A 16076-nucleotide genomic window follows, 5' to 3' on the forward strand; every position below is an offset into this window, starting at 1 on the left:
AAATTGCTTTATTTTTTTAGGGTAGGTTTTTGTGCTCTGTTGTTTAACAGTTTCTTTTCTAAAAAAATTCTACCAGAGAAATGATGAGAAATTGTATCAAAAGGAATCAAGTTGCAGTTTTGCAAATACATAGTGAACCTTTAAGATTTGATGCCTTTTGGAAAAGTGTGTGACTAAAAATTCTATGAGTAATAAGAAATAGTTTTTTTTTAGAATATTTTCTCTATGTGTGTATGGTTGACATAAATTAACAATAATTCCATCTACCATCCGGAGCTTATCCTGATAGGTGTCCTTGTGAGTGAGCAAAGTACACAAGGTTTTAGGTTAATAATGAAAGTATAATAAATAAATCAACAAAAAAAAATAAAAATCTCCTGAATCTTCTGGGATGTACCGCACATTGCTATCTTATAGTTGAATGCATTTAGTATTCGTCCATCAATAGTATGATAGACATGAGCATTCAATTTTGGTTTGGTGTGGAATGCACTATTTAAAAAAAATAATAATAATAATGATAGACACCAGACATGTGTAGCAGTTAAAACTTTATGAAGCTACTTAAAAAAAAACATTTTAAATGAATAATAAGAAAATGATTTTCTGATGCTGGAGACATTTAAGTACTCTAAAGTTACTCCAGAGTGCACATTTCCCACTAAACTGAATTGATTTTGTTTTCAGTTCAATGAAAACATTTTGCAGGCATTTGGAAAAATCAGAGGGATCGCACAATTTTTTACACACTTTTTTAATTACAGGAAAAGAGAAAATCTTATTACCTTCAATAAGCGTAAATCAATGTATAAGTGTGCTTTTCAAAATCATTTTTTAGCTTTTACATTGGGCACAATATAAGGGAATATATTCACATTTCCTTAAAAGTTAAAATGGATAAAAACATTTGTATTTATAGAAATAATTCATTTTGTTTGCATAAACGCATGCACATTTTGTGTGTGTGTGTAAATTCCAGACACTCGTTCCAAAGACTTGCCACGGTTTAGATTTATGTCCATACCATATTTGGCTCTCTTGACTCTTTGAGGAAAGACTTGGCTTTTGCATATTTTATGGCCCCCTAAAAAGTGGACAAGTTGGGAGAAAACAAAGTCATAGAATATCTTAAATCACCAGCTTCCTCTCCAGCCCAGCAGCGGTCAGACAAATCAAAGTGCTGGTCTGCTTTCCACACCTTGAACTTTGCCAATGCAGTTAGACACCTTGTTATCAAGTGTAGCAGATGTCTGAGTGTGGATGTATGGAGTGTTTTTGTTGTAGTGAGCATTTTCTAAAGGCGAGACACGGGTATTCACGGCAGTTTCACACTGCTGTGGCTAGACCTGCTTGAAATTGCATGTTAGAGACTCGTCTCGTTGAGTCGTCAGAGTTTAGCGTTGGAAATCGGCAGTGGATTGTGATAGCGCTTGGGTCGTATGCACAGCGTGATTCAGTTTTCTGCGTAGACTGGACTGAAAACACACACGAAAGTCATTTTTTTGAGTTTTTGATGTTTACTGCTTATAAAGATTTGTCTGTTCTCTTTATTGCTTTGTCATGGCAGCCTTGTCTCATAATGAAAGGCTTGGTTTTATGCGTCCAGTGAGACTTGGCGCTTCGTAAGAAAACACACTCTGTAACTTAAATAGCCTCCTGCTCTCTTTTGCTCTTGGCTGGACTGTGAAAACAGAGACTTGTTTAACTGTTAAACTGCCTTAATTGCTTGTTTACTCTGCTTTGCAGATGAAAGTGTTGAAAATCTGGCTAAAGAAGGCTAAAGGAGGGTGGTCCTCTCTTAAATACATAATCAAAGACAAAGGACCCCTCTCCATTGTGCAGAGCTCTTGAGCTGATTAATGGTGTGTTCTGGTGACTGATGCCTCTGAGTATTGCTTTTTCAAGAGTTTTAGCTGTAAGTCCTCTTTAGCCAAACTGATTTAAATGATGTGAAACTCTGAATAAATAATCACATTAAAGAGTCTGTTCTTTCTCTCTCTATTTCTCTCTATATCTCTTTTTTACCAGGGCGATAAAGGCGATGCTGGGTTGCCTGGGCCAGTGGGACCAGTAGGACCACCAGTAAGTTTTTTTTGTTGTTTTCCAGATGAAATGATGGTCTTCAGTTGTATGTACAGTGTTGTGCAAATGTTTTAGGCACCTGTGGGAATTTCAGTAAACCATCACTGTTTTCCTTAAAACATCTCCTAATCTCTCCTCATCTGAGCTTAATATAGTTATTTTTAGTTCTCATCATATCAACACCTGGTTTGGTAAATTGGTGAATTTGGTAAATCATGATGATGGAACTGAACATATACACATGCTGGCTGAGGGCATCCAGGAGAAATCTGGAATCTCTACACTTAGTTCTTCAGCTTGGCTCACAGGATATAACATGCTTAGTTAAAAAGGAGAATTCCTTGTCACGCTTTACTGTATGTATGTTCATTTGCGTCTGTTTAAATCATATGTGGTGCTTTTTTCAGGTAAAATCACTCATATTGCTGAGATAAATGGATAAGTGTGATTTGCATTGGTGTCTAAAATTTTTGCACAGTACTGTACATAGGGCACACCTTTTTTGTACATTAGGATTAACATATTGATAATGCTAATGATAATTATACAGGGCTGGGCTATTAATATTAATTAATACACTGACCTGACCAAAGGCATGGGATAGCAGTATGTAAGTTTGTAAGTATGTGAGGTGTTATCTTGTGAGTGAGGTTAGACACTGAGTAGTGACTCTTGGGAAGGCATTGATTTGGAGTGACTACTGATAGTGGCTGCCAGATGGAAGTTTGTATCAAATCAAATCAAATCAAATTTATTTGTATAGCGCTTTTTACAACAGGTGTTGGCACAAAGCAGCTTTACAGAAACATGATTACAGGACAAAGAATCAGGCAAAACATTAAACATAGAAAATACAGAATACAGAACCCCCAGTGAGCGCGGAGGCAAGGAAAAACTCCCTCAGAGCTGCAGGAGGAGGAAGAAACCTTGGGAGGACCAAGACTCACATTAAAGGGGGGACCATCCTACCACTGGTCAAACGGCTTTTAAATTAAAATTTAAAAAGTCCTTTATACATCCATATAGGTTTTATGTACTCAGGAGTGTAATAGCGCCACTAATGGCTTGGATGTAATCTGTAGTGGAGAGTAAGATGGTCGATGAGCAGCTGATCTGTGGTGGTGGTGGAGAAGAGCTGACTTCAGAAACTTCCATCAGTCTGGCCGGACAGGAGACGCGAGAGCCTGAGGGTCCAACATCGGTATCGGGTCAGACAGGTGGCAGTCAGTAACTCGGAGGAAAGCAGAGAGATGGAATTAGTTTTGACTGGATTTATGCAAAACTGAGAATATTAAAACATTATCAGAGTGTGGCAAATGACTCCGGCAGAACTGAATAAAACAGCCTAACTAAAGGCAGAGAGCCAGAAGGTAACATAGACATGGAGGCACCCTGAAACACTGGCATCCACCCACTCCACCGTCCACAAACCTGAGTGACCGTGTGCAGTGGGAGAACAACAGCACCAGCATCTCAGTTTACCACAATTTCCTCTGTCCATGAACCCCTGAATCTGCAGCCTTATCTAAAGGGAAAAATGTTAATTACCAAAAGCTAAACTAAACAAGTAAGTTTTCAGTCTAGACTTAAAGATTGAGACTGTGTCTGAGTCCCGAACATATTCGGGGAGATTATTCCAGAGTTGAGGCGCTTTATAAGAGAAAGCTCTTCCTCCTGCAGAGCTCCTCTGAATTTTAGGCACTACTAATAAACCAGCACCCTGAGATCTGAGTAATCGCGGTGGTTCATAACAGGAAATGAGGTCTTGTAAATACTCAGGAGCGAGTCCGTGTAGGGCTTTATACGTTAACAGGAGAATTTTATAGTCTATGCGGAATTTGACTGGAAGCCAGTGCAGTGCTGATAGTACTGGACTAATATGGTCAAATTTTCTAGTTTTAGTAAGGACCCTGGCTGCAGCATTTTGAACTAGCTGAAGTTTATTTAAGTTACTGCCGGAACATCCAGACAGTAGCGCATTACAATAATCTAGCCTTGAGGTAATAAAGGCATGTACTAATTTTTCTGCGTCATGCTGTGATAGGGCATTTCTTAGCTTGGCAATATTACGGAGGTGTAGAAAAGCTGTTCTAGTAACATTAGATATGTGTTTATCGAATGCTAGATCTGAATCTATGATAACTCCAAGGTTTTTAGCTGCTGAACCAGGGGTGGCTGAGAAGTCAGCCAGATTTAGCATTAAGTCTGATAATTTATTTCTAGCAGCTTTGGGGCCTAATAGGAGAACTTCTGTTTTATCACTATTTAATAGTAGGAAGTTGTGCGACATCCATGATTTTACATCTTCTACACAATCCTCGATTTTCTTTAATCTCACTCTGTCATCAGGTTTGGCTGATATGAAGAGCTGCGTGTCATCCGCATAACAATGAAAATTCACATTGTGTTTTCTAATAACTTTGCCCAGTGGGAGCATATATAATGTAAATAATAACGGTCCTAATATAGAGCCTTGTGGAATTCCATATCTTACCTTGGTATAACTGGAAGACATATCATTTATCCTCACAAACTGATAGCGATCGGTTAAGTACGATTTAAACCATGCTAAGGCAGTTCCGGTTACACCGACCATGTTCTCTAGTCTTTCTAAAAGGATAGTATGATCTATTGTATCAAAGGCTGCGCTCAGATCGAGAAGTACGAGTAGGGAAACACAGCCTTGGTCGGCGGCTATAAGTAGATCGTTTGTTATTCTAACTAAAGCTGTCTCAGTGCTATGATAAGGCCTAAATCCAGATTGAAATTTTTCATAGATCTGGTTTCTTTGCAGGTAAGAGCAAAGTTGTTGGGCTACAGCTTTTTCTAAAATCTTAGAAATAAAGGGTAAGTTTGAAATAGGTCTATAGTTAGACAGTACACTAGGATCAAGATTTGGTTTCTTGATCAGAGGTTTAATTACAGCTGTTTTAAAGGCTTTGGGTACATGGCCCAGGGCGAGCGATGAGTTTACTATCATTAACAGAGGTTTAATTATATCTGGCAGTACCTGTTTTAATAATTTTGTGGGAACAGCATCAAGTGTGCAGGTTGTGCTGTTTGAAGAGGAGATAATTTTCTCTAGTTCTAGCTGTGGAAGTGGGTTAAAGACTTCCAACCTAACTTCAGTAACAGGGTTTTGTTCTAGATCAGCCAGACCAGATGACAGAGAGGATGTAATATTTATCTGTTTAATTTTATCCCGAATGTTTTCAATTTTACTATTGAAAATTTTATCCCGAATGTTTTCAATTTTACTATTGAAAATTGAACGGGCATTTAACATTTCTCAATCCACAGTCTTACTCAAAGAAGGCATTACTGCCAACAGTGGACAGTGCAGTGGGTGGTAATGATACTGACCGGCAGTATCTGGATAGAATTGTATTTGTAGGGGCTAAGTGCTGCCACAACAATCAGGAAATTGCTGGTTCGAATCCTGTTCATGTAACTTGCCATCGGCTACCGGAGCCCCGAGAGAGCAAAATTGGCCTTGCTCTCTCTGAGTGGGTAAAAGGCGCACTATGCCCAAATCACTCCAAAAGGGTGATGTCGATCAGCACAAGGCATCTGTGAGCTGATGTATCAGAACCGAGTCACTGTGCTTTCCTCTGAGTGCGCTGTGATGCTACTCTGTAATGCTGCATCACCATTTGAAAAATGGTGGTGGCTGACTTCACATGTATCAGAAGAGGCATGTGTTAGTCCTCACCTTCCTGGTTTTGTGGCATTACTAGTGATAGGGGGAGTCCTAATGAGTAGGTTGGGTTATTGACCGTGTAAATTGGGGAGAAAATGGGGAAAAAATTAGAAATAAAATTATAAAAAAAAAAAAGAATTGTCTTTGTGAGCAGACAAAGGACTCCAGAAACAATAAATCACACCCACATTCAATGCAGGAGGCCCTACACACATATCCTACAGGTCTATCCTGCAGTAGTGTTTAGCTTCCATGGGACATGGCAAAATTAATGAGACTTAAAAGTATTGTTTTCTAGAGTCTAGACAGCATATCAATATGATTGATCTGTCTGTCTGTCAGTTTGTTTATCTGTCTATGTACCTATTTTTATTCTATATCACTGATTATCACTTCATTTAGTGTCCAAAGATGGTGCATTCTTTAAGGAATACTGGTTCCTGTATTCAGTTCAGGGAACTGAAGAATGTTAGGTTCAGCTGTGCTAGTTGAGCTAATTTAGAGCATTATTTTAAATTATCAGCAGATGGTGATGCTTGTTTTTTTTCTTCACTTCATTACTTTTGTTAGTTATTATTTTATGTCTCATTCATTAGACCATTCGCGTTAATGATATTGTACTTCTATAGTTATTTTTTTAATCCACAGAAATGTTGATTTACCTACCTTTTAATGTTTTTTTTTTATTTTTATTAAAACATCTACATATATTTATACACACTGGATGAAAGTGCTTTTTCTAAATCTGAACAAGCTGGCCTACACATGTTGACGGTGGTGATGACGTCTGTTCTGCCGAGTGGACAACTCCTTTGCAGTGGTTCTATAAAATGGTAATAAAAAACAGAAAATCAGAAGCATACCTTTAAATAGGCGTGCAGCTTGTGTCCTGGCGATTCCAGCCAGGAGCTCTGCCCTAGCAGCAGCGGTGGTGTTTCCAAACCTCAGGGCACGCTGCAATGCCACCATCCGCACTGTAACAACTAAAGCACTCTGCAAACACTCACAATAGAGCCACCATGTAAACACGTGCGATATCTTGCCTTCCAATCTCAGTGCACTCAAATGCTGGCATTTTACTCAATGAGCCTTAAAGATACTGGCCTTTCAAAACATCCTGCATGCACACCAGGATACACTTTAGAATGACAGATAGTGCTTTGACAAATAAAAGAGTTTTGTCAGCTGCTTTTATCACATTATACTGTTGACCATGTTGAAACGTGGAGGCACTAAAGCTTTTTAAGGAGTTCTAAGGAGTTCCTTAGCTAAGCCCACAAATGCTGTGTTAGTAAAGCAAATGTGACTCGGGCTGAATAGGCAACAGCACTTTCTCCAAGGCCAATTTGCAGCAGTGGTAGCAGCAACTGTCTTTAAACATCAGTGATGTTGTTGTGGGCTGGGTAACATGTGTAATGAATTAGCATTCGCTTTGTTTGCCTCTGCGACTGAGGGCAGCTCACAGCCCCGAAATGATGAAACTCCACCACCAGACGGTTTTAAAAATTTGATTCCCATCTGCCCTCAAAAGCACTGAAACAGAGCTGAGCTTAAACACTTCTGCAGTCTTGCGTCAAAAGAACATCCGGCTGAGCTCCCCAACACTGCAGATCACTGGAGAATGGTGGCAGCAGCCATCAGAACCCAAAGCTTTACAAGACTGGTTTGGTCATTAATGTCACCCCCTCACTTTATGGACTGCTGGTTGCCTTGCTTGACTGCATTAATTACCCAAGTTTTTCAATGGTGTCTGATGTCTAAAGCAGTTTATTCTAAAGCAGTTTCGGCCATGAAAGAATGGCGACAGTCTCAGTGATTGATGGTCTCAAAAGAATCCTAAATCCTAAAAAATGTTGTCATATACTTGCAGACAGTATGAAACCAAGATGGTTCATGTTTCAGATGACACTGCATCAAGAATCATAAAAGTAGACAAAATTCCATGTAAAAATTTTAGATTCACAAAAATAATATAAAACTTTACATTGCAAAACAGAAGATTTATTTTAACCCTGTCCTGTTCTCTGTTGCTTATGGGCATGTCAAGCTCAACGCGCCTTATATGTGATGGGTCCAAAGGAAAATTGGAAGCCAATCGGGTCAGAATGTCGCTTCATCGCGTCATAATTAATTTGCATAAAGTTGCGAAAATTTCAACTCCGTGTCGCTTGTCGCTCTGCCGCTTTGTCGCTTGTTGCCTCTCGCGTGTCGCGGCGACAAATCGCGCCCTGTCATAGGAAATGAGTGGTCGCCTGTCGCGTTGTCGCTTTCCAGTGTGAAAGCAGGGTGAGGCATCTGGGTTGCACCTTAACAGAGTGCAAATGTGTATTGTGCTCTGAACAATCAATATTTTAGTTTTTTTTTTTTTTTTTTTTGAAAGGCAACAGTTTTTTTGTGTGCTCCAAACAAAAGACGAAGGAAACCATCCAGACTGTTATCAGTCACAAGTCCAAGCCAGGGTCTGTCATGGTGTTAGATTGTGTCAATACATTGAGAAAAGGTAATTGACACTTCTGTGATCTCAGCATGAATGCAGAAAAGTACATTGAGATCTTAGTTTCGAGCTCTGCATGTCGTATTTGTGGCGCCAAAACGTTACCAAAGACACATTGACATGCCTAAATCCAGCTGTGCAATCCACAATTAACTGGTGCACTATAGATCACTTAAATAGTGCCCAACATCTTTTCCGGGGACACCCATGCCTTTTTTTTCTTCTTCAACAAGACAAGTGCAAAACCACGGAGAATATGGATACTGGATTGGCCTTCCTGCAGTGCCCAATATAAAATGTGTGGAGAATTTCGGAATTAAAATGTGACATCAGTGACCCTGTACTGTTGCATACCTTAAGAAGCAGGAAAAATGGGACACAATACCACCTAAAACACTTCAACACTTGTTATCCCCAGTGTCAGAATGTCCATTAAATGTTTAAAGAAGGAATGACAACATTGAAAAGACATTAAAAAAGTGGAAAATGCTTGACCCTCTCAACATGCTTGATTTCATCTCTTGGATATTTAATGCATTCTGTGGGAGGAGTTACTCTGTTACAATGAGAGAGATTCACTTTACTTCGCCTTCCAATTCTCTCATTTAATTACATTTATGACCTTAAACTCCCCCTCACTATCACACGAGTGCTACTTCATATCATATCCATATCATTCCTTCTAACGATCTCTTTATTTTCGCCAGTTGATCCAGCCTCATCCCTCTCGTGGAGGAGCCTTTGAGAGGAATCCACACTCTTCTCTACCCATCAAATGGCTCATTTAACTGAACGCTATGCAAGAGGCGTCACTTCAAAGTGCCACACCTGTTCTTGGTCCCTCGTTCCCCCTCTTATCTCTCCGAGGGCTCTGGGAGCAAACAGAACCCTTGATGTTCCCTCCACGCTGCTATATGTCTCTCAGCGCAAGAACTACGCTTGAGCTGTAGGTTCTTAAGTAACCCTGAGGCAGAATTTTTCACTGATGTGGGTGGAGAGGGCCTGTGTATCCTGTTGCATGCTTACAGGCATCACTCAAAAGACTTTTTATTCTTATTAGTTTAAAAAAATAATAATAAGAAACACCAAAAAAAGGTTCGTTCTCAACTGTTGGCCCTTTGGGCTGCCAAAGCAAGAAATGGCAAGCTAATATGGATGTTTTACAGTGGCTCAGTGCTGGTCTCGTCTGTGAACGCTACATTTAAAAACCGTCTGTAAAGACATTGTGCCTCAGAGTGTAACACACAAAGATATATATATATATATATATATATGTTTCACCATAAAACGCTTCCATTTAAATGGGCTATTAGACAGGGTGAGGCAGTTTGTGGCAGAAAAGGGGCTCTTGAGTGTTCTGGAAGCTGATTTTAGATTAGCTGTTTTTTTCTTTCTTTGTCTTTTTATGTCTCATAGTAACTGATTTCATTTTATGATTTTAATACATATATAGCTGAGTGTCACACAAACTGTTTGTACATAATTTGGGTTATTAGCCATCAAGTGCTGGGCAAAAGTCAGAGACTATACCAATAGCAGAGTGGGTTATCCATAGACTGGAACATTTTAAGCTGGTTACTGTTTTCCAGTGTTTCATGTCTTTTTTATGTTGGGCTATATATGCTGACATGCAATAAGCCAAAGGACAGGAGCTAGTACCATGTCCCATGACTTTTGCCCAAGTCCCATGAAAGCTATAGACTGCTGTACAGACCTGTGGGATATGTGTGTGGGGCCTCCTGCATTTAATGTAGGAAAATGTACCTAGTATTCTCTACTTCAAGTGGTTCTGTTCAAGTTTGCTGAAGAAATCTTGTACAGTGGATAGAAATGAAAGGAGGCAAATGTTAGCTTCCTGTTCCACCTTAAAATGAAGTACTTCCAATTTGTTGTCTCTATGGGATAGGCGTATAACTGCTGCATTGTTTAAGGTGGAATAACAAGCTGTTTAATACGAAGCCAACATCAGACCAGCTTATCAAATACCGCTGTTCATTTATTCATTTATCTTTAACTGAACTATACTTATTTATACTGTACATTTTACAATTAGTTTTATTCAAAATGTTTGTCCTGCATCCAATTAAACAGCACTAGTTACTCTCTTTATAATAAAATGCACATTTTGTTGGTCTTTTAAGCACAGATTATTATATCCGTGATATACTACAGAATTTGTGCATTGTGTATCACGATAGGGAACTTTACCACAGTTTTATAAAATTTTATCATACTGTCCACCTCTTGTGACAAATGTTGAAAAGTGGATAGCCTATACCACTGGGGTGTCACAGAGAGGCTACCTCCCATGAGAATAAAAAAAAATATTAATTTTTTATTAATTTCAAGCGCACAACAATAGTCACAAGTTTATATTACGTACAGATTAATATATGATTTTATGATTCAGACAGCACCAAGTAACAGGTGAGTTCTAGCCTAACAATGACTGACTCATATCTATTCCCAATAAAAACAATTCTATATGCTTAAACTTTATCGTAATTTTTATTATATTTTATATTATTTATTAGCATATAAACATTTTTATTGTTCCATTTTTTAACTAATTTAAACACGAACACATTTAAATATATGAAATAAAACAACAGTAGCCCGCAAACTTTTCCATGGGCTTCTGTTAATTTATATGCATTTGCATGGTGGGGAAGTTGAAAACAAAAAAGAAAAGTGAGAAATGAAAAGTTAATCACCAGCAGATAGCGCTAATCTTCTTTTGCATTTGCCTTTTTATTTTTTAGACATTGCCCCCGCCCAAAACTAAATCACAAACTGTCTCTTTGCGATTGATTATTCCATGTTGTGTTTTCATTTTAATTCTGTCAGACATGCAGCCTGTTGCAAGGATTAATTAATAAAAACATTATTATTGCTGTTTTTTCATTTATTATGCAGTTCATGAAGAAAAGGCTAGACCAAAGTGAAGGTTTTTTTTTTCTTCACAATTAGCTTTTTTATTTTCAATTTGACTGTGAAATACCTGTATGGTAATGAAAATGAAATTGCAAAAAGCCTTTTTAATTTTAATTTCATTTTTTTTTTCACATTTGACCTGTGCTCAAGTGAAAAATTAAATTGCAAATGAATTATTTAATATCATTTAAAAATTTTCCTAATATTTTCACATGTGCTTGGAATAAGAAACCACAAAATTATATTTGCCTTTTCATTTTAGTGTTTTTTTTATTATTTATTTTTTATTTTTTGGCAGGATTTACCCTCTATAGTTTTGTAGGTTTAAAAAATATTTAAAAGGCACAATAGCTAATATCTGTGGTTTGCTGTGTCCACACCCTGTACACCCCATTACATTTACTAATCATCAGGAAACACCGCCCAATTCATCTGCGTAGAGTCGGTCTACAGTGGCCTCATAAGACAAGAACTTCTTACAGCATTTCTTATAATAATAATATTTTTCTTGATTGCCTTCCCATGTGTGTAGCCCAATTGTAGAGTACCTTCTGTGCAACATGCCCAGAACTTTCTAAACACGTCCTAAAGGAAGCAGAGCAGTCAAGGGGTCTCCATTTAACCCGTTTAAGAGGCCACTAGAACAAATGTAGACAGTGTATGAACTGCAGACAGTGTGCAAACCTCAGACCTTCTTTCTTATGTTGCATATAATATGCACATCTTTGTCCATGAACTTGTCATTTTTCTTGGCAGGCTGCCATCTGTTTAATGGCTTAGCCAGAATGTAGAATTAATTTGGTGCCGTTGCGGTAATAGTGCAGTAACAGAAGCCAGAAAAGAGGATCATGATTAATGGCGGGGTGATTGAGCCTGTGTCCTGCGGTGTGTTCTACTATATGGAGCTACAAGCCCTGTCTGACCTGCCCGTCAAAGTGTCGGCAGGTAAGCCAAGAGTAAGGTGGATTTTTCTTGTCGTTCTCAGGGAATCCGTGGACTTCCTGGAGAGGAGGGCTTGGATGGACCTCAGGTAAGGCCTCTTATACTGCTCTTTGTATTATATTTATTATGGTTACTGTTATTCTGAGTTAATATTATTATTATTATTATAGGCGTTTTCGTCGCCGCGCTTCTTCTCCCACAGTTTTCGAGATATCCAACTCCTGATTGTGCGACCTGTTGGTGCGATGCGTGCTTGTATACAGGTTTTTGATTGGACGTACAGTTTTCGTAAAAATTTCATAAACGTACGCATTTTTTCCCATTGAAAATGAATGGGGAGAAATTTGAAAGCCTGTGAACAATTTTGGAGATACGAAGATGAAAATCGGACAGCCTATAGAACTTACCGTGTTCTTTCCAAATATGCTTTACGAAATGATATGACGTACAGTTTTCATATAATTGCCGTACGAAAAATTGTCCCCATAGAATTGAATAGGGGGCCCAAAGTTCTATCTCGCACACCAGCAACTCTGCGCACGGAACTCTTTCTGTCCCCTGCTCTCCAGTACTGTGTGTGTATGGAGGAGCCACTTAGCAACGCCATAGCAACCACCCCGGATACCATAGCAACATCTTAGCAACCACATAGCAGCACCATAGCAACCGCCCCAAATACCGTAGCAATGCCTTAGCAAACACCTAGCAACACCTTAACAACCACCACAGACACCATCATAACAACCACCCCAGATACCATAGAAACACCATAGCAACCACCCTGGATACCATAGCAACACCTTAGCAACCACCTAGCAACCCCTTAGCAACACCTTAGCAACCACTTAGCAACACCATAGCAACCACTATGGATACAATAACGACACCTTAGCAACCACATTGCAACACCTTAGCAACCACCACAGACACCATAGCAAGCGCCTAGCAACATCATAGCAATGACCATGGCGAACGGTGGGAGCCATTTTAGCTGCGCAACCATCCTGCAGTTCCTTTTCTAGTTATTACTTTATCTATCTTATGTGTACAGAATAAAGCTGAACACACTTGAATAAGCTGTTCTGTAATATCATAATACACACCTTATAGATTTTTTTGAAGTATTGTTTCCAGATACTAAATGTTAAAGAGAGTTATACGACCGCACAGTCTTTTCCCGGTTGTTACAGTCTCAAGAAACGCATTGATATTGATTGAGGGTTTGTCTCTGGAACTTAGGGGGCCAAGGGAGCACCTGGACAGAAAGGATCCGCTGGACCTAAAGGACCTCCGGTAAGTGAACATCCCTCAGTCTCACCTCTTTAACACACCCTCTCTTTGTGACAGCTGACCCTTTAAGATTGGATATGTGAGAGAAATCAAATTGAAATTTAACCAGGTCACTGTAATGCATTCTCCTCACACCAGCTCCAACAAAACAAGGCTTGGAAAGGAAGTGTGGACACGGGGCAGAGTTTAATCACAAATCGGTCTATAGAATTTGTAATAGAAGATGAACAATGGCAGTGTTTTGTCCAGAAGAGACATCAAGAGCCTATAGAGAAACGACAGCAGTGTGACCTCTGTTGGCAGGTGTGGACTGTTGCAGTGCACAGCTTTTCAATGACTTTGTTGCTGCCATCTTGTGGCATTAAATACATAATCATAAGAAGCAGTAATCTTCTTTAAAGAGATTGTTTTTATTAAAGCTATACCTGCTGTTAATTATAAATTACTCATTTGTTATATTATTCAAAGCATACTCAAATTATTTTTGCACAAATTTGGGGTTATGGTATATGCTATGGGATTCGGCTGACAAAGGAAGTATAAAATACACATATTAATCAAGCATAAACCACCAGAACTTTCGGACAAGCTGACATTACAGTACTTTCCAGCCAAACTTTGAGGAAGAAAGGATAATGGTGATATGAAGGGAAAAAGACTATTGAAGGTACGTGGAAATTTGTGCTGGAGTGGCTTTCTCTTCATTGTCAGGGATGACCAGCTGGCTATCACGTACAGTTCAGAGTAATAGCCATAGAAAGGGTCACCATTAACCAAACGGGAGAACACATCTTGGGAGACAAGATAAAGACAGTAGCAGTGAGAAAGAGTAGCAGTCCTATTTTGCTATAATAACTGAGTGACAAAAAGGTCATAAGCAATTTGAAGGTTGGAGAGATGTCCAGAGTTCATTCACTGACAAAGAAATGTGGGATTTAAATACATGGTACAGTGTATACACAGGATACATATAACGGGTTTAATTTGAGCATAAATGTAAATAAGACACTTTATGAATAAAATTGATACCTGCTCTTTACTATAGTAAAGTGTGTATGACATCCAAAAACCACCAATAGTGTTAACGTGATTAAAAAGTGAAAATGACAGTTTTGTAAAAAACTTGACATTAAAAAATATATATATAATTCTTTAGTCCAAGGCAGGGGTGTCCAAACTACGGCCCGCGGGCTGCTCCAAAAAAGGAAACGGGCCGCAAATGGCCCGCGGGCCGTAGTTTGGACAGGTATTTTAGAAATAGAATGAAAGTTGGCCCGCTGTTAAGCAGGTTTTTATAATGTGAGATTCAAAGTTTGAACGCTAGGTGTCAGAAACGGGCCAACGAGTCTAAAAGCGGAGAGAGTGCGCATTTCTAGCGCAGAAAAACGGGGCAAAGAGTCTAAAAGCGGAGAGAGTGCGCATTTCTAGCGCAGAAAAACGGGGCAAAGAGTCTAAAAGCGGAGAGAGTGCGCATTTCTAGCGCAGAAAAACGGGGAAAAAGAGTCTAAAAGCGGAGAGAGTGCGCATTTCTAGCGCAGAAAAACAGGGAAAAAGAGTCTAAAAGTTGCTGTAATTAAGGAGTTTAATATTAAGAGACATCATGAAATTAAACATCAATTTGAAAAATCTTAGTTTACACAACACTGTCAAAGATAGATAAAGATAGTAAGTCAAGTAAAATAGTGTGTAAATTAAATAATCAGGAAAAAAGTATTATTTAAAGTGGTATTTTTCATTATTTGTTTTATTACAGAGTCTGTGGCCCGTGACTTCAAATATATTTCTCCTTTTGGCCCCCAACAAAAAAAGTTTGGACACCCCTGGTCCAAGGGCTTTTTTTGTAGTGGTAATTTGTAATTAATGGGCATGGACAGTGGTAATTGAATGGTAAATCTGAAGTAATTGGCAATCTATCATACACATTTTGTACTTATGACAAAGCTGATGGTAACACAGTGTTTGTGAATCTGGTGGAAAGTTTTTGACTATCAATTTTAATCATGTTTTATGAAGGAGTCATGAATGTTTAATTAAGCATATTGCACATTTTTAAAGTAGACCTGCTATACACTGATTTCAAAGGCATGGTGCACAAACAAGATGTCTCTATCCAGCAAAATCCTTTTATTTCCAAATTATGACTTTTATGACTGTCATGATTTGGAATAAAAAGTTTAACGTTGACTTCTATTCAAAAAAATAAATGCCTTTCCTTCTCTTGTAAAGTTGCGATTTTAGACATACTGGTTTTTGGTTTGACAGTGACAATATCTGCATTTATATATAAAAGAAATACAAATTATTTTTTTCTACCTGTGCTTTGAGTCTGTTCTCTATCCAGATACTCAGACACTCACCAGGCTGCTCATTAGAGCTCCAGAGAGGGTCTGCTATTATAGATCATTTGTGCCACCTGCAGAATGAGGAGCATTTATTTGGTGCCTCCTCTATTCAGCACTTTTCTGTGATCCCAAATGGATTTTTCAATTAGGCTTTTTTTCCCCTGGAAATCAGGCTTACAGAGGGGGCATGAGACCCACAGTGTAATCAGCATACAAATGCAGTACAGTTTCCTGCTAAACCGCCAAACTCATTATTCTGTACTCATTATAGACCGAGCTTTAGACTGTAGAC

General features: G+C 38.7%; 1 protein-coding gene across 1 annotated transcript in view; it reads left to right on the forward strand.

The window, feature by feature from the left end:
- The window catches only part of si:dkey-225n22.4 (collagen alpha-1(XXI) chain), a 96737-nt gene that overhangs the window by 55820 nt on the left and 24841 nt on the right, over window positions 1–16076 (forward strand). Inside the window, exons 16-18 of the mRNA XM_049480563.1 lie at window positions 2029–2082; window positions 12196–12240; window positions 13392–13445. Coding sequence (XP_049336520.1) covers window positions 2029–2082; window positions 12196–12240; window positions 13392–13445 — 153 coding nt within the window. The remainder of the gene's footprint in view (window positions 1–2028; window positions 2083–12195; window positions 12241–13391; window positions 13446–16076) is intronic.

The sequence above is a fragment of the Astyanax mexicanus genome, chromosome 6 (assembly GCF_023375975.1).
Source record: "Astyanax mexicanus isolate ESR-SI-001 chromosome 6, AstMex3_surface, whole genome shotgun sequence".
In the NCBI taxonomy this organism is placed as follows: Eukaryota; Metazoa; Chordata; class Actinopteri; order Characiformes; family Acestrorhamphidae; genus Astyanax; species Astyanax mexicanus.